This window comes from Danio rerio, chromosome 3, assembly GCF_049306965.1.
Source record: "Danio rerio strain Tuebingen ecotype United States chromosome 3, GRCz12tu, whole genome shotgun sequence".
Taxonomy (NCBI): Eukaryota; Metazoa; Chordata; class Actinopteri; order Cypriniformes; family Danionidae; genus Danio; species Danio rerio.
In genome coordinates, this window is record NC_133178.1 from 37,521,726 (window position 1) to 37,540,881 (window position 19,156).

The following is a 19,156-nucleotide window of genomic DNA, read 5'->3' on the forward strand; positions in this document are numbered from 1 at the left end:
TTTGCACTCACACAAATGCTCCCAAATATATTTTCATGTCCCACTGAATATATTTTGGAACCATGAGCACAGTTTTGAGCCTGTTATACAACAAGTCTCTGTGTGCTTGTGTCTACACTGTTTGTGTTTTTGTATAGGAGAATGGGAGAAGGAGATTTTGTGGGTTTTTTTTTATAAATATAGGAAAGTTCCCTATTATTTATCTTAGTTGGTGGGTTTTAGATGTTTTGCTGTCATGGGTTTTAAACACTTTTAACACATCTGAAGTCATTCATGATCTGAGGCTATCATGATACACTAGAAATATTTTTGGTGTGTGTTTCTCTAAAAATAATTGTATACTTTAGAATATTCGTAGAATACTTTGTAGAAGATAGGAGCTAAATGATGTCAAAATTTGTGCTCAGTCAAGACAGGAAACTTTTTGATAATTTTTTTATTTTTTACTTGCAATCAGGACATAACATACACTTAGGAATTTACACCGAACAATGGCAGCTTACAACAAAGGCGACAGATTTCAGTTCAAAATCGGAGTGAGGTAGGATCAAAACAAATTATATGAATCTAGGAAATGGTAGAATGTTTTAGAAAGATGTGCAAGTTAAATGGCAAAAATGCATGAGCACATGATGCAGATATACACAGATGAACAATTACCTGTTCTGTTAGTTTAGAATAAGAGGCATGTTGAATAAGAGGTGTGCGATATTCATTGATGACAGCATCATAACTGTTGAAATTACAGTGTGCGAGTTCACATTATTGAATCACTCATTTTGCAAGTCTTTCAGAACAACCCTATGATTCAAGATATGAAACAAAACATCTCCCTCTATGATTTTTATACATATATATAGTATGAATTAATAAGGAAATATCACACAAGCAAGATTGTTATTGTCCTGAATATTAGCATGTGAGTTTTATCACAAGTGTGATATTGATTTTTTTACAATTCATTAAAAGAATTCTGCCAGAGCAGAAGATTTGTGCATTTCAGAGCAACCATCCTTTCTTGTTCCTGAATAAATCTTTTTTTAATGAATCTTTTGAGTCATGATTAGCATTATTCCCCGAATCACTCATTTAGACAGGACTGTGCCACTAACTACTGGCAGTTTTAGTGGCCTTAACTGGCGAAGGTACCAGAACAAAATCAGACCAAATAGTGTTTGTATAATATTTAACGCATCCCACAACCCCTTTAAAATGTAAAACCAAGAGATATATACAGTGCTCAGCATAAATGAGTACACCCTATTTTGAGAATGAATATTTTTAGCAATTTCTCATTGAATGTGGGTAATATATATTGGTGCATTTAAACAAAACAGATTTATTAAACAGATTTATTAAAATAATATTTTAGTCGAAGAAAATCTTTAGAAATGGAAAGACAATACATTTAAATTCATGCAAAAAATTACAAACTACAAAATTTCAACAAAATTATATATATTTTTTGTTTCTCTTTATATTTTTGAAAAAAAAAATTAATATTATTCCCTAACATACAGTTAAAGTCAGAATTATTAGCCCCCTGAATTATTAGGGCCCCTGTTTATTTTTTCCCCAATTTCTGTTTAACAGAGGGAAGATTGTTTCAGCACATTTCTAAGCATAATAGTTTTAATTACTCATTTCTAATAACTGATTTATTTTATCTTTGCCATGATGACAGTAAATAATATTTTACTAGATATTTTTCTAGACACTTCTATACAGCTTAAAGTGACATTTAAATGGTTAACTGGGTTAATAAGGTGAACTAGGCTGGTTAGGGTAATTAGGCAAGTTATTGAGAAATGATGGTTTGTTCTGTAGATTATCGAACTAATAAATTAGCTTAAAGGGGCTAATAATTTTGTCCCAAAAATGTTTTTTTTTTTTTATTAATAACTGCCTTCATTGTAGCCAAAATAAAAGAAATAAGACTTTCTCTAGAAGAAAAAAATATTATCAGACATACAGTGAAAATTTCCTTGCTCTGATGAAAATCATTTGGAAAAAAATCAAAAGGGGGCTAATAATTCTGACTTCAACTGTATATACATTTGGGCTACTAATTTTTGAAACCTTATTTTAAGTTGTTTAGTGAGATAAGCTCCAGATTTGGCTTCAGTACTAACTAATGTAATATAATATTGCACAAATGTAACATATTAAAGCATCCTATAAAAAAATATGAATTTAAATAAGAGATATGTGGGGGGTGCACTTAAACTGTATATGCTGAGCACTGTATACAGTATATCATTTTTGTCAACATCGCACACCCCCATGTATTACTGTCTCAGCACAACTACACCTAGGGAACTGAAACTCCATGATGCTTAGTTACATATTTACACAGCTTAAGTGCTTTGGCGTGGTATTTCATAACCTTCTGAATAAAGAAAATGTTAGAGGAAAAAAAGCTTGTAACATTGAGACAGTTGTTGGCACAGCAGGAGTTTAATAATTTCCTGTGAAACTATGATCAACCTTGCTCTACAAAAAGAAACTGATTTCTGCAATTAAATTCGACAACAAAAAGCTTGTAAAGTAAAATGTAAAATAATCTTAAATTAAAGACGTTATGCTTGCTAAATGAGTCTCTGCATGGGTATGTGTGGGGAACTGCTTGATTTTTTACAGGGTGACCTGCAAATTTCCCTTTTGATCAAGCCAGAAATTAACCCACAATCCACAGAACATTTTCTTACAAAGGTCAATCCCTTTATGACAGGGGTCACCAATCTCAGTCCAGGAGGGCCGGTGTCCCTGCAGGGTTTAGCTCTAACTTGCCTCAAAACACCTGCCTGGGTGTTTCAAGTATATTTAGTAAGACCTTGGTTAGCTTGTTCAGGTGTGTTTGATTAGGGTTGGAGCTAAAATCTGCAGGACACCGGCCTTCCAGGAACAAATTTTGTGACCCCTGCTTTATGATAACATAAGCTGACAGTTGCACACATAAAGTATTGCTTCAGTGAACCTAGCAGTTGAAACTGCTTAAATAACCTAAAAGGAAGCTACAACGTATCAAGTAAACAAACTATTTTGGCAAATAATAAATAACTAATGTCATTAAAAAATAAATTAGATCATTTATGCCAAAACAAGTGCTTATGTGCCTGCATGACCCAGCCTGAAAACAAAATCTGTTCAAACTTCAGTGATCTGTGTCACTTTAAATCTCTTATTTAGCCTATTTGTGGCTTCTTTCACTGACGGCGGAGCTCCGAGGAGCCTTTCCCAGGAGGATGAGTGCATTTCGGCTGCACTTCATGGAAGAAAAGAAGCTTTCAGTGGAAGTGTTGATCAACGGTCTGAAATGTTGCTAAAGGGGTTGATCTTAGGGTCTGACCCAGCTAATAGGAACCCAAAAAGTCTCCCTCTCCAACCTCTCCAGGATGCTACGTAGTTCTGTGCTGGCACTGGCAGTGTCCTCCTTGATCAGGACCCGATCCACGAGGTGACCGTACTGTTGATCGATCTGCTGCGCCGACAGACGCATTTCCTGTAGGTCCTCCTCCTGGAAGATGAAAAGAGAAGAGAGAGCGTGTGGCATGAATATTAATCCTGACAATCAAACGAAAGAGAAGTCAGCAGACATGTGGAAGAAATATAATAACAATCAAGCCGTGTCTGTAGATTTTCTCTGATTTTCACCCCTAAATTTTGCAAGTGAGACGAACCTTAAGCTGATTTTCAGATCCAGACAGTTGGCAATTTTATTGCAATTATTATTAAATTACACCGTTTGGAGGCTGATTTTTGAGAGGCTGCAGGAATTGTCGTTGATCAGAGTTTCTCGAGAGCTGAATGATGTAAACCTGTGATCAGACTCACTGTGATTCTGCCGTGCTCTCCTCCTCCTGGCGATGTGGCGGCACTGCGGCGTCTGCGGCTCTCTGGGATTTTCGGTTTCACAAAAATGACATAAGGCTTAAATTCAGCTGTTCGCAGGGCTTTCAGAGCCTGTGGAGGACAAGAAAAACAGACAACTGCTCAGGTAGACTGTACAAAAAATTACAATAATGTACAATTTTTAAAAGAAGGCATGGCACCAAACTCTACCCTTTACAACCAATTGTCATTGGGGATAAGCAAACCATACTAAAATGTACGAATGAAATCATACCAATTTATACAAATTAGCCACTAAATCAAAAAGTTATGAATTGGTGTGAGATAGCTTTGGGTAGACGGGTAAATGACACCCACAAAAAAGGGATCAAATATGTCTTTTTAAATCTATCCGTCTGGGTTCCTATTTTAATCCAATTTTTTTTCCCTGGTAAAAAAAAAAAAATCGAAAAGATTTTGTGCTTATATATTGATAATCAAGTTCAAGTTCATTTATTTATAGAGTACATTTAAAAGCAGTCACAAGACAGACCAAAGTGCTGTACATAAGACAAGGTAAAAATAAAAAGACAGAATAAAAATACATAGAAATGAGGCAAGAAAAACATCTGTAAAAATGTAGCAGTTGAAAGGACAATTAAAATAATCTTAAAAAGCCAAGCTAAAAAAATACATTTTAAGAAGTAATTTAAAAATAGATAATGATGGAGCCATTCTAATCTCAAGGGGCAGGGTGTTCCACAACCGAGGACCCGTCACAGAGAAAGCTCTGTCCGTTCTACATTTCAGCCTGGACTGAGGAACTGAAAGAAGATTCTGATCAATTGACCTAAGACAGGGGTTTTCAAAGTGTGAGGCGCGCCTCCCCTGGGGGGCGCCAGAGCATGTCAGGGGAAGCGCGAGAAAAATGTATAATAAAAATATAATTTTTAAGTTTAATTAAGTTTATTGTCGCGCGCGTTCTGATCAGCTGTGTTGTCGCGCGCACGCTCAAGAGCGGTGTTGTCGTGCGCCTACTGAAGGGCGGGACCGAGGGTGTGCCGCGTCGCGGGGGCACTTTTGATCATTTTGGAAGGGCACTTTCTATCCAGGACTAAAAAGGGCATGTGCACTGCACAGGTTTAGCCCTATGTGTGCACGTGCCTGCAATGGATCGGTTTCTGAGACCCCCGATTCAAAGCCTTCAAGTTCAGGGCTTAAACCCAAAAGACGACCATATGATGATCAGTATTGAGTTTAGGATTTACGTGGACAGGACCAGCTGATGAACCACGACCTTTAAGTGTGGTTTGTCAAACTTCGACTGTTTTGACTGGGATGAAGAGTTCTTGGATCTGTTCTATTCATATTAACCATCATCCTAGTTTTAAAAACGTTATATTAAAATACTTGATATTACTCTGTAAATAATTGCACTTTCATGCAAATGATGATAAAAGTGAGTTAACAGTCTGACATCTGTCTGTGTCTTTATATATATATATATATATATGTGTGTGTGTGTGTGTGTGTGCGTGTTTGGGAGGAGGGGGGCGCCAATGGATAAGTTGTGTCAAAAGGGAGGCCCACTGTCTTAGACTTTGAAAACCCCTGACCTAAGAAATCTCACGGGAGTGTAAAAATGAAGCAGCTCTGAGAGATAGCACATCATTGATATATCAATCTATATATCATTGAATAATTACATATGTTAAAAATAATAACGATATTAAAATGATTTTAGCTTGAATATCATTTTCCATTACTTTAATAGCTACTATGAGAACATTAGTGGATAATCTACCTCATTTTTAAAAACAAAAACTAAGATACTTAGATACTCGATAGACACTCTCCCATATTTCAAAACTCAATAGTAGTTTTATAAACTTTACATTTTAGTTTTCTGCCATTTTCTGTCGTAACAGCCTCTTTTTGATGTGGTCATCTTGGAAACCAAAGCTCTTCATATTTATGTCTTCCTGCATGTTAGCCTTAGATAACCGGTACATGCTGCATGTTAGCCTTAGATAGCAGGTACACTCTGGTGGCTGCATTTGGCTTAAATGAGAATCTATTATGCCCCCTTTCACATGATGTAAAATAAGTCTGAGGTCCCTAGAGTGTTTGTGGGACGTTTCAGCTCAAAATACCTCACAAATATTTGTTAGAAATATTTTCAGAAACTGCCCCTTTTAGGCTTTGATCCAAATTGTGTTATTTTAGTGACTGTTACTTTAAATTCAAATGAGATTGTGCTCTTTTCAAAAGAGAGTTAAGCTGCAAATGCCAACATAATGGCAGATACAGAACAGGACTAACGTTATCTCTGTGAAAACCTGAAAAAGTGAAAAGAAGTGTCTCAAAAGAAGGCAGACTATGGAGATTATTGTGTTTATCTATGCATCCTAAACGTCCACATTTAAAATGCCTCTTAGTTACTGTCATTATTTTCAGCAAGTACAGTGCAAAATATCTAATGGTGGAAGGATGCTTCTCATTCAGGGCTGTCCATATTAATGAGGGAGAAATCATTACTAATGGTCTTATGAGAGGGAGAATGTCAAAGAGTTTCTACGGACTGCTTTTATGAAGTGTGATTATGAAAAATAAAGTTAATTAATTGATACCATTATAGGCTGACAATAATCACACACTGTTGCCACACAACTGCGATTTTTGGATAATAGGTCCCCTTTAAGTGACTGCCCGTTGAAAGGATTTAAAATGGAACTGAAAAATACCAGAAAATATGCTCATTTCAAGCGGCGGCCATTTTTAAGAACCAAAGCGAGGCTGGAGTGGTAAACCTGGAAGTATAGGACCAGCACTGTAAACATTGCAGTAACATGCTGTGGACTACAAACCTTTAGCTGTTGCCACAATTTCAAAATGCAGAAATGGTGTAAACATCACTTTAATATCATTCAGTAAGTTTAATTTAAACAATTAAAAGCAATTTAGCATCACACAACATCACAATCTCTTTAAAAGTAATATGCTCAAGTGTCCTCCAAGACTTCAGTTCATGGTAGCAGGTAAACACTGTGGGGATGCTTCCCTGCTTTAACCTTTGTAACCCGGTGAGAGATAAAACACTGCATTACTCTGTAGCACACTCTCGTGTCGTCTGTTGTCCTGGTAGTGAAGTTTTAAAAACGTCCATTTCCCACTAACATTCAAGCACCGCTAAGCACGTTCATAAACAGAGCTGATTTATCATAGTATTCACCAGTGCTCATCAGTTTACCGCTCTTCACCCAGTGCAAACACAGATACACGGACACTGGAGCGTGAAGCAGCAGTGAAGATTAGTCGAGTCATCAAGCAAATCGCTCGTCTGTGTTTGTACTCGGTAAACAGCGGAGGGTGAACTAATGATGTTCTTGGACAATCACAGTTATTTCTGTTGAGCATGTGAACACAATGGCAAATCAGCGCTGTTTTAAGAAAGCCATTAACATTGCCTTAAATGTTAACAGGAAATTGACGGTTTGTCTTTTAATTCAGTATCGTGACAAGTCTAAGATAGAGAAAGAATCAGTTCATTAACCTGAGTTTGATAAATGGCATCTAAAACGTTTGTTTGGGAAAGAAAACATTAGCTAACTAGTGCCATTTCCCTTAGCTAAAAAGTGAGTTCTGACATCCCTTTTTATTTTCACCATTTATTCAGAACGGACCTTCAGGTCACTCGGAAGGCAGTGAAATTACATATTTGTGTCACTTTCTCTTCGCTGATAAGATATACAGCCAGCTACATAACATTCCTATGTAACTCCCAACAATACTTCCGCGTTTTTTCCCACCGCAGCCTTTAAAAGCCTTCGCTCTTAAAAATGGCGACCGCGTGAAATCAGTCTATAGGTGTCAAAACTGCATGATATAAAAATATGGTACTGAAAAATTACATTTTAATAAATTTAAATTACAATTTCAAAAAGCAACAAACAAAAAAACCTGATATTCCATAACTAACCCCCCAAAAATCTAATGAAAAATTCCTGACTTTAATGTCTAGAATAGAAACTTAAAAAATTCTATGATATTAAACAAATTTCTGACCCGTAGAAACCCTGATCTATCATTCTACATAATAGGTCTCAAACTCGATTCTTGGAGAGCCGCAGCTCTGCACAGTTTTGCTCCAACCCTAATCAAACACAGCTAATCTAGTAGGCTCTAGTAGTGTTGAACAACTTGATTAGTTGAATTAGCTCTGTTCGATTAGCATTGGAGCAAAACTTCATTCCAGGAATTGAGTTTAAGACCTATGTTCTTCATACTGTATATCTACTGTTAATAACCAACAAGTGATGTTAAATATATAACTAATTTTAAACTTTCAAGTACATCTACAAAATCACACATTACGAAGATTATGGGCAATGCATGCCCTGATAAACTTTATGTTCAGTTTCAGTCAGTAGCAGTGAAATTGAAAAAAGAAATGTCTGAGAGCAAGTGTGAGGTAAAATGCCTCCCCATGACTACAAGACAGATTCCAGCCATTGGGTCTAAAGTGCAGCTTGTGGTTGAATGACTAATATGCTTGTTTCAAAAGGCAAGTAGCTCCACCTGAAGGTGATACCAGTCACTGCACATCAGCATTGGAGATATTTCTTTAGGTTATATACTCACAGAGAAAATAAAATAAGCAGCACCAATTGCATAAATGCATAAAATAGGCTACTTTTTTGGGTCAGAAAATAGTTTTGAGGTTTTAATCAACTCTGAGGGCAAGTACTGCATTAATTTACCTCTGGCTGTACATCTACAAGACACATCTTGTTTTTGGCTTGAACCGAGCGGATGGCCTCTATACTGGTCCCATACAGATTCTCCTTATATTCTCCGTATTCTATAAATCTGCAGACAAAATTAAATCAGGCATGACAGCGGGACACAAATGGATGAAACTTATTTAGCAGTAGCACATCACAGCATCTCTTACTTGTTATTCTGTGCATCTGCATCAAAGGCCTGCTTAGTCACAAAGTGGTACTCCACTCCCTCCTTCTCATGGCTCTTTTTTGGTCGTGTGGTGTCTGTGATGGAAGACAGAGAGACACAATCGTCATATGGTTTAAAGAGATTATCATTTATTCACCTTCATGTACTTGCAAACCCATATGACTTTCTTTGTGTGAATCACAATGTGAAATTCCAGACTGTTTTTCATGCAATTATAATGGCACTGAAGCTTTCAAGCTTAAAAAAAAAAAAAAAAGAAGGAAGGAAAAAAAAAACACAAAAGGACCATAAAAATATCATCAAAGTGGTCCATATGTGCTTTTGCATCCTTTTGATGCTCGGCAGACCTAATTTTATTTCATTCTTATTATCAAACAAGTCTGAAACTGACCTGGATATCCTTCAAAAACCTACATTTTGTGTCATCGAGTTAGAGTGTGGTGATATGACAATTTTGGTCATTTAAAGTCAACATGAATTGAAAAGCAACAGCTATTTTTTCATGCACATCATTATTTTGGTACACTTTTTTCAGTTCTGTTTTGCAAGTACATATTATTGTCATTACATAACTAGCATCCCTAAACTTACACCTGAACTTACAGGGAAAGTTCACCTAAGATGTAATATTCTCTCATATCCTCATCCTTTACTTATTTTAAACCTTAATAAGTTTATTTCTTTCCTGTAACCATTGATCTCCACAGTGCTTGTTTTTCCTAATATGGAGGTCAATGGTTACAGCTTTCTTCAAAATATCATCTTTTGTTTACAAAATAAACTAATAAAGGTTTGGAACCACTCAAGAGGAGAGTAAATAGTGAGTCAGTTTTCATTTTGTTTGAAAACTATCCTCTAAACCCAGTCATTTAAGTATGTACTACCCTGCAGGCACAGGACGTCAACATGACGTCATATTGAGGTTGTACCCCAACGTACCCCAACATCATGGGGACGCTAAATTTAGTTTGTAGATGAAAATCGGGTTGACATCAGAACGCAATGTCAGGCTGACGTCAATGTCCAGCCTAAAATCAACCAAATATCAACATCTGATCATGTTACACCTTGATGTTGTGTGGACATTACCACTGTGACATCTATCAGATGTTGGATTTTGGTCACTTTCCAACACAACCTAAAATCAACCAAATATTCACATAATTTAACGTTGTTCCTAAATCCAATCAAATATTACTGTCTTATGATGTTGTGTGCCTGCTGGGCAAGCACACACACTGTAAAATTAAGTGTAACCTTTATTTCTTTCAATTCATACACCCTTGCAAACTTTACTCACTTAACTTCGCATTCATCTTGAATCTCTTGTTTACATTTATGAAAGTCGGACAGCCTTTCATTCAAATTAGTTTTACTTATTGCAAACCACAGCCATCCAGTCTAATCTCAATGGACAAAATCAAGTCTTGGTCTACATCTCTTCTTTTTCAGGAAGCCATTTCACTCAAATGTCCATCACTATAGAAAAGGTTATCAAAATTTCTAACCCCTACTGATTGTAAAAAAGTTCACAGATCATTTCTAACGTTAAATAGGTTTCACAGTTTGTATTTATGGTTTAACAGAAGTGTATAATTTAATGTATACCTTAAACACTTTTTAAAGTCCTGAATAAGAAATGAGAAAAGACATACGGGGTACGGCCACAGCATAACGATGGGGATTTTCTGCTATCACTTTCTGCTTCAGTTCGTTGATTCGTGCTCCCAGAGAACCTGAACAAAGATAGTTAAAATGATCACATGGCTCAGTCCTGAACTGTTGGTACATTTTGGGTCTCCAAGACAAACCCTCTATTATTTATAAACTGTTTTTAATAATAACGATATATCTCTGAAAATAATGTTTGTATGAATGTTTGTATACGTGTTAAAGTTTTTTTTTTTTTTTTTTTTTTTTTTGTAATTTGTTATTTTGTTTTTGACAGGTTTTTACCTGTCATATATACAACACAAATAATTAATTAGGAAAAATTAAGTTTAATTAAAATAATAATAATTTATCGGTTGCGCAGCATGATGGCTCAGTGGTTAGCACTGTCACCTCAAAGCAAGGTCACTGGCTCGAGCCCTAGCTGGGTCAGTTGGCATTTCTGTGTTTAGTTTGCATGTTCTCTCCGCGTTGGCATAGGTCTCATTCAGGTGCTCCGGTTTCCCCCACAGTCCAAACACATGTGGTACAGGTGAATTGGGTAAACAAAATTGGGTAAACCTGGTACAGGTGAATTGGGTAAACGCTCACGCTCAATCTGCCCAGTTGGTGGAATGAACTCCCTAACTGCATCAGAACAGCAGAGTCACTCGCTATTTTCAAGAAACGACTAAAAACTCAACTATTTAGTCTCCACTTCACTTCCTAATCTGCAATTGCCTCTTTGAATATCACACTAATTGTACAAAAAAAAAAAAAAAAAAAACTACTAATACTTCCCTTCTTAGACTTTACAGACCTGAAACTTGCCTTTAGTACTTATTCATTGTTGCTCTTAGTTGTGTAAATTGCTTCCTTGTCCTCATTTGTAAGTCGCTTTGGATAAAAGTGTCTGCTAAATGACTAAATGTAAATGTAAATGTAAAATCGACCATAGTGTATGAGTGAATGTGAGAGTGCATAGGTGTTTCTCAGAACTGGGTTGGGGCTGGAAGGGCATCCGGTGCGTAAAACATATGACAGAATAGTTGGCGGTTCATTCCACTGTGGTGACCCCTGATAAGGGAGTAAGCCAAAGGAAAATGAATGAATTTTGTCTGTTCTTGTATTTTGGTCAATTCTGTTACATTGTTTATGAAAAAGTATAACAATCTGTAAAGCACTGCTAAAAAAAGCATGTAACTTTTTTAAATGATGTAACTTGCTCCGACAAGAAACTTTGGAAGGCATTAAGGTGCATGTTCTTTATTTTTCTCATTAATTTGCAAAAAATAAATTATTATTTAAAATATTGGATTCACTAACTAACAATAGATTAATTATTTGTCCACTCTGTTACTGTGATTTTAGAGTGTTTTTTTTTTGTATTTTTTTTTTTTTAACAATAATATGATGACAACACATAAGATTTTGTTTTAGACATGCTAAAGCATGGAAAATGTCAAATCTGTTACTATGTTCTCTGTTGTGGTTTATAAAGTGGTTTGTAGACCATTTTAATGTGGTAATGTCATTGACCCATGAACATTTCCTGCTTGTTATCAAGATATACTGTAAAAAGAGGCAGTTCAATCAGAACTTAATGTTAAACAGCTATCATAACATTATTTATCAATATGTGGCTCTTTTTGGATTCTCGAAAGCTATAGAAATAAAAAATGTAAAACAAGAAATACGTTGGGACCATTGTTTTTGTTTACATCCCTCAAAATGGTCTATAAACGACAATTAAACAACAATTAGTAACAGAATCAAAAGTTCTCCATCATATTTTGCGTTAATAATGCATTCACTTTATTCTAACTAACACATTTCGTTACCTTGGAATTTTAAGTTTCTATCGGCATTCTGAAGGATTTTGGGATATTGAGCTTCAAAGTTTTTGCATTCCATATAGCAAACAATATGTGTGTAACATTTCTCTTTCATACATTAACATGACAGCGACCCTAAATGTGCTCTAAATGTAAATGATCAAAGTTCTTACATTTGCAAATTTGAGTAAAAAAACACAGTAAATGCAGATGGAACCTTCTAATTGTGAAAAGCCATTTTCCACTTGGAGTTATAAGGTTCTATCTTGCAGATCATTCATTGAAGCATTTTTTTTTTCAAAAGAAATACAATCAAAACATATATAATATATATATAACATATATAATACATATATATGCTGTAACAATATGCTGATGCTTAAGAAAGTTAAAAGTTTTGCTTTCTATAACATTTATTTAATGTTTTAGAATGAATCTTTTTTCTTGTTCAAATTAAGCATACAAGGCCGTGCTGAATATTTTGTCCAGTGCAGATGATAAGTTTATGTAACTAATATGTAAATATTTATTAAAATGTATGCTTTACATGAACTATTGAATTATATTTACTGAATTATCGGCCCCATGAATTGAATAAGTTTCCCCTTCAAGGCTTAACATTAAATTTAAAGACTTTAAAAGAAAACAGACAATGAGCAAATGAGTTTAATAAACACTGGAAAATGTTTCACTTACCATATATACTCAAATAAAAATCTTTCACATTTAATATAAAATTCTTTCTGGTCATTCCCGCTGTCAATGGAGCAGTTTGGCGAAATGACAAAGAAAGTTGATCATGCTTGGTCCTCATGCATGCATTCGAAATGCTGATTAGTTAACAGAAAGAACCTTATAGAGCCAAGCTAGAGTTTGACTTTGTAGATAAACCTTTTTATTAAGTCTTAAAATTTATTTATAAAAAAAATCACATAATGTAAATAAGTTGTCATTTTATAAGAATATGTCAATAACTCAATTTTGACAAAAAAAAATGGCAGATAGAATCTTATAATTCTAGGTGACGATTTGTAATCATTCCAGTTGAAGGGAAATGAATAGAAAATGCTTGGACTGTAACTGTAAATCTAGAATTAATCATATATACAGTAGCATATTTTCATAAAGTGCTACATTACAAGAAATGGTGTGCCAGACAAGGACTAAAAGAGCAGAGAAATTCTGAAGTGGTGGGAAATCACTTTTACCACTAGAGGTCAGTATATCTTCAGAATGTGTAATGCAAGTAACCAGGTTGTTAAAGATTTTACTGGTAAAGAACACACCATTTACTCAATCTCAATTGGTTCCAAACCTTTATGAGTTTCTTTCATCTGTTGAACACAAAAGATATTGTGAAAAAAAAAGCTAAAAAGCTGAAACCATTGACTTCCATATTTGGGAAAAAACGACACTATGAAAGGCAGTGGTTACAGGTTTCTAACATTTTTCAAAATATCTTATGGTGTTTTAACAGGAAAAATAAACTCACAAAGGTTTGAAACATGTAATAGGCGAGTAAATAATGAATGAATTTAAGTTTTTGGGTGAATCCTAACTTTAAGCAGTTGTTTACTGAAGATGCTGTGCATTTTAAAGACACGCAATGTGCTTGTTAATTATGAACCATTATATAATAACTAAGAGTTTTGTTTTTCAACAAAAATGTCTTTACAAGAGAGTGCTGTCATAGTAAATGTTTTAAATGTGCATTCAGTTTATATTTAAAAAGTTTTTGATGGTTTCATTTAATCCGTGGGCTATTTATTGCAGCAAAATTACACATTGCACAATATAAAAGATACAAAATGTTTTGAATATGATCTTACCAATGAGAACTACTAATCGAGGTCTTTCATTGGACCGCTGCTGGTAACGTGTCACTTCTTCATAAGTCAGGAAATCTGTGTCATTCTGATCAGAAACATTAGCCTCTCCTGAAGATCCGCGACGGTCCTTTCGACTGAGACGGAAACTTCTCCTTAAACCAGCTGAGACAAAATCGAAAGTTAACAATTAAATCATTATTTATTTATTATTACAGTTAATTATCAAGTTAAATTAAGATTTATACATTTGTTTGTGTACTATCACTGTTTAAATTTGGTCTCAGTAAACTTGTATATTCAAATATAAAGGTTATTTATTTATGAAATACATATAAACTAACAAAATTATATTTCAATTTTATTAGACTTTATACAATTAAAAAAAAGTGTTATGACAATATTACTTAAAACACAATTAAACATAGAGTAAACATAGTTAAAATTAAGCATTAACAGTAATTGATTTACAAATAAGCACTCACACTTTCTCTTCATATGTATAATGCTAAAAACATTCCCAATTGAAACCATAACCAATAACACTTCCAGTTCAACTCCTGTATCGTAACGCTACACTTCACCCTGCTCTCCAACAACATGATCTAATGAAAAGTGATGTACAGTGAGTGTGTTATTTTTAGGACATGGAGGTTAGTGGGGACTGTACCTGAGTAAAAATCCCAGGAAAACACTTGGCCACAGGAGGGAGCCACTGCATTACACTTCGAAGAGACTACAATGCGCATTAGACCACCTCACACTTGTGCATAAACCACACTCTGCCCTCAACAACTGACCCAAAATCAGCTTGCAGTTTAAACTTCAGGTCATTTATGACTGTGTGGAACTCTGCACCAGCACTACTCCAAAATTTGGTGAGCACGGAATCTGCACTACACATTTGTGAAGGAAACTCTGCAGCATGCATGATTTAAGTTAAACAAAATGTGCTTAAATAAAACACTCCCAAAATAAAAGTATACTTTTTTATTTTTAACACATGCTAGTATAATCGCGGCCAAAATACTTTAAATTTAATATGAAATGAGAGCATGCAGATGCAGCTTAATCAGTGCATCAGTAACCAATGAAATTACAATATTTGAGACCGCATTTGCATATGAGCATATTTGGATGGATGGATGGATGGATGGATGGATAGATAGATAGATAGATAGATAGATAGATAGATAGATAGATAGATAGATAGATAGATAGATAGATAGATAGATAGATAGATAGATAGATAGATAGATAGATAGATAGATAGATAGATAGATAGATAGATTGATTGATTGATTGATTGATTGATTGATTGATTGATTGATTGATTGATTGATTGATTGATTTTGCCTGCTAGAGCTAAAATCTGCAGGACAGGTCGCTTGGGAATTTCCAAAAATCAAATTCATTTTATTAAACTACTAGAATTACCGTATTTTATCCATAAGCAACAGAAGAATAAAATAGTAGCTACTACATAAAAAAACAATGCAAATTAATACCATCAGCCTTTCCATTTTTTGCGACTCCTGAGGTGATTATGTAATTTTAAAGACACAGCACATTGATTTTAAGGCACTAAGCTAAACTTTCTGACATCTTTAAGGCACTCATGTACAACAAACAAAAATACAGACCACAACTGAACATGGAGAAAGGTCTCCGAGTGGCGTTCATCAAAATTAAATGATGAACAGAACTGGGCTTATTGGTATATGAGCGCCAGTGTGTAAGGTTTATATATTTAAAACCACCTCTGAGTATATTGGGGGTCACTAGTCAATGGCATTGTCATTTTGGGGGTCGTGGGCTGAAAGGTTTAAGAGCCCCTGCTCTATGTCACCTCATGTACTGCACACACTTGTCTACAATGTGTTAAATTTCTGTTCTTGCTATAGGAAATTGATATTTGGTGGAGGTTGTTGGCTTCGTTTAACACACTACTAAAAATAATATATAGGCATAGGCCGACATAAGTTTCTGATGGTATGATAACCCCGGATAAAAATATCACTGTTTCACGGTATTGTGATTACTGTTCTCAAATATGTTGTTTTAAATGTCTGGGTAAAAAAAATTTTTAATTAATTGGAACAGTAAAATAAAAATAATTTAAACAAAATAATAATATTTATTTTATTTAAATATTTATTTAACAAAATAATTTATTCACTTCTTCTTTCTTCATTAGTATTTATCTATAGCTTCCAGAAAGCTTAAACCAGTGTTTATCAGAAAAAAAACTGACTGTAAATAGGAGACTGTCTCAGATATTAAAGATTTGCCAGATTTTTTACACAAATCTGTGAAGGCAGATTCCATGCTTTAAGTAAGTCTGATTAAAATGTTGGACAGTTCCAATACTAAAATCACAATGCACATTTACAAAATATATCATTTCAAAGCTGAATTATATAGATAAATGATAAAAAGCCATAGTATTTCAGATTGTAGAACATATTCAGTATTTTAGGCAGGTAGCAGAGTAGCTAATGATTCAGAACCGTAATTAGCACTATTCAATTAGTAAACATACCAGGTCAGTGTTTGTGGACTGAGAGTTGGCACCACACACATGAGCTCATCACACACCAGACTGAGTGAGTGAGTGAGTGAACAGCCAATCGTGCAGGGTTTAATGTGCATAGTGTCCAATAGAAGGGCAGCAGCTTTGAGTGGGTGGGGTTTTAGGGATGGAGGACTAAATAAAGCAGAAGGCAACAGAGCAATATATTCATACAGAGACTGGGTTAAGGGAAGGTATTGCCTGCCAGAGGGGAGGAAGGTAAGGTGAATTATTCCCTCCCAGTTTCATTGGGAATTCAAATCTGGTTACATTAGAACCAGAGAAAAAGTCGAATTAGAAGTCACCCACCCGATTCGCAGCTTCAATAGTTTAGGGTCAATGAGATTTTGAAAAAAGTCTGTAATGGCCACTAGTCTGTGCTTTGTCGTAACTAAAGTAAAACAGTAATGATGTGTAATAAGTTCCAATTAAACACAGCTTTCTGACAGTTTTGTTTTAATATGTTTAATATCCCTGAATTTCAAATATTTTTAATTTCCCAGAATAATAATCTTTTTTTTAAGTTATCTTACAGTGTCCTTGCTTATTACACCTATTCCATGAGCTTACAATAGTACTAATATATGTAAATTTATATGCAGCTAATCATATACTGCATGAATGTAATTCATTGATTTTACTTAATGAACTACATGTACTACATGTACAACAACCTGTAATTAAAAGTAGTAGACTGTAACAAGGACACTGTAAAAATGCCCTAGCATTTCAAATATCGTTGCTATACTTATGGAAGCCACCCACAAAAAAATCACAGAGTCTCAATTTTGTCAAGCTCATCCTCACAGACTGCAAGGAAGAGACTTGAGGTGTCAGAAAAAGTGAAGAAATGCAGATGAAAAGCTGTCAACCTGCTGGTCGTCCCCACTGACACTTTTTCAGCAAGACTTCCACAGCTGCTACTCATTCTGAAAATAACGATAGCTTGTGAATGAAATATCTAACACTATGAACTGAATATACCACATTCCTTTCTTCACTCTTTTAACAGCTCCTCAAATTAGCGCTTTATTAAATTAGCTAACATTTTACTGCTATCACTTTTGATAGTGGGGCAGGGCATGATTTTGTCTAGAGCAAAAAATTAAATACTGTTCTTAAAAGCTATTTACAATAATTATGGAGAAGTGGCATATACTTAAAAAATAAAAACAGAAATAAATTATTGCATAATAATTTATTATTATGCAATAATAATTATTATTATAATTATTTAATATTATTAAGTATTTATTTATGGAAATATTTGAGAGTGGTCAAAATGACTTTTTTTATGAAAATGAAGGGAAAATATATGTTTTCCAAGCATAATTCCACTTAAATGCATAAAAAAAAATGACATTTATGTATTAGACACATTGACCATACTCAAACTGTTAAATTTTTTGTTCCATTATGCATTTTACTTTTGACCAATTTAATTCATCTTAAATAAAAGCTCAATCTCTCACTTATTTATTTAATTTATCACTTTAGTATTTTAATCTTACTCCAAAATGTTGAACGATAGTACATAAGGTATTAGGGTTTAGCACATTTTATATTATAAAATAAAAAAAAAATTTAATAAAAAGATTTATAATGACAGAAAAGAACACATTTAAAATGTTGGGTCACACTTGATGGTTCATTTGTGGAATTTAAGTTACATAGCATCTACATGTCAACTAATTCTCATTAGATTATAAGTAGACTGTTAGGTTGGGGTTAGGGTCCTTTTTAAAATTTGTTGACAAATTTTTTTCAATTTTTGTGACAAACACGTTTCTACCGTCGAAAACTATTTGAAAAATGATGATGACTACTACTATAATTAAAAATATTGAGTAATGTTTTTTTGGAAAATATCTAATCAGAATTAATCTTGGTGTGTGATGCATGAGGAACACACATTTTATAAGTAACGGATCCGCAGTAGACACGAGATGCAATTACATCATCATAAGAGTAGAGTAGACTAAGTCGACTAAAATATTATGAAATTTAGTCGACTAAGATTAAAATGATTCAAAAGACTAAAATATGGCTAAAACTTCAATGGAATTTAAGTCAAAAGACTAAGGCTGCGTCTAAAACCGTATTCTTCCATACTATATAGTACACTAAAATAAGCACACGAGCCGAGTAGTATAGCTGATGATATTCGAAAATCCGTATGCAAGAAGTACCTGGACGACTTACTACTACCGGCGAGATTCCGAAGTGCTTATCCCATGCACGCTGAGCTATCCCAAGATGCCCCACAAAAGAATTCTTGAATGGGAGTGAAGCGACGCAACTGATGCAGATAGGTCACATGACCATGACAGAATGGCAGATGAAGTACGTCCGAGTTTTATTCATACTTATCACATTTGAACTTATCACATTGGAGCTTACTTTTCTAATGCCAGAGTAGTATGTTTAAATTCAAATGCAGTACCTAATGAGTAGTAGGCGGTTTTGGA

General features: G+C 34.5%; 1 protein-coding gene across 3 annotated transcripts in view; it reads right to left on the minus strand.

Moving 5' to 3' along the window:
* Positions 1 to 419: 419 nt before the first annotated feature.
* The window catches only part of mpp3a (MAGUK p55 scaffold protein 3a), a 45,004-nt gene continuing 26,267 nt past the window's right edge, over positions 420 to 19,156 (minus strand). For 2 of the 3 annotated variants that reach the window (XM_009299665.5, XM_695746.10), the window contains 6 exons: positions 14,120 to 14,281; positions 10,461 to 10,541; positions 8,786 to 8,879; positions 8,592 to 8,700; positions 3,835 to 3,963; positions 420 to 3,517 (listed from right to left, as the gene is read on the minus strand). In XM_009299665.5, coding sequence (XP_009297940.1) covers positions 3,338 to 3,517; positions 3,835 to 3,963; positions 8,592 to 8,700; positions 8,786 to 8,879; positions 10,461 to 10,541; positions 14,120 to 14,281 — 755 coding nt within the window. In that variant the 3' untranslated portion in view covers positions 420 to 3,337. Of the gene's footprint in view, positions 3,518 to 3,834; positions 3,964 to 8,591; positions 8,701 to 8,785; positions 8,880 to 10,460; positions 10,542 to 14,119; positions 14,282 to 14,786; positions 14,853 to 19,156 lie in introns of all 3 variants that reach the window. The other variant, XM_021474698.3, reaches the window with a different exon arrangement.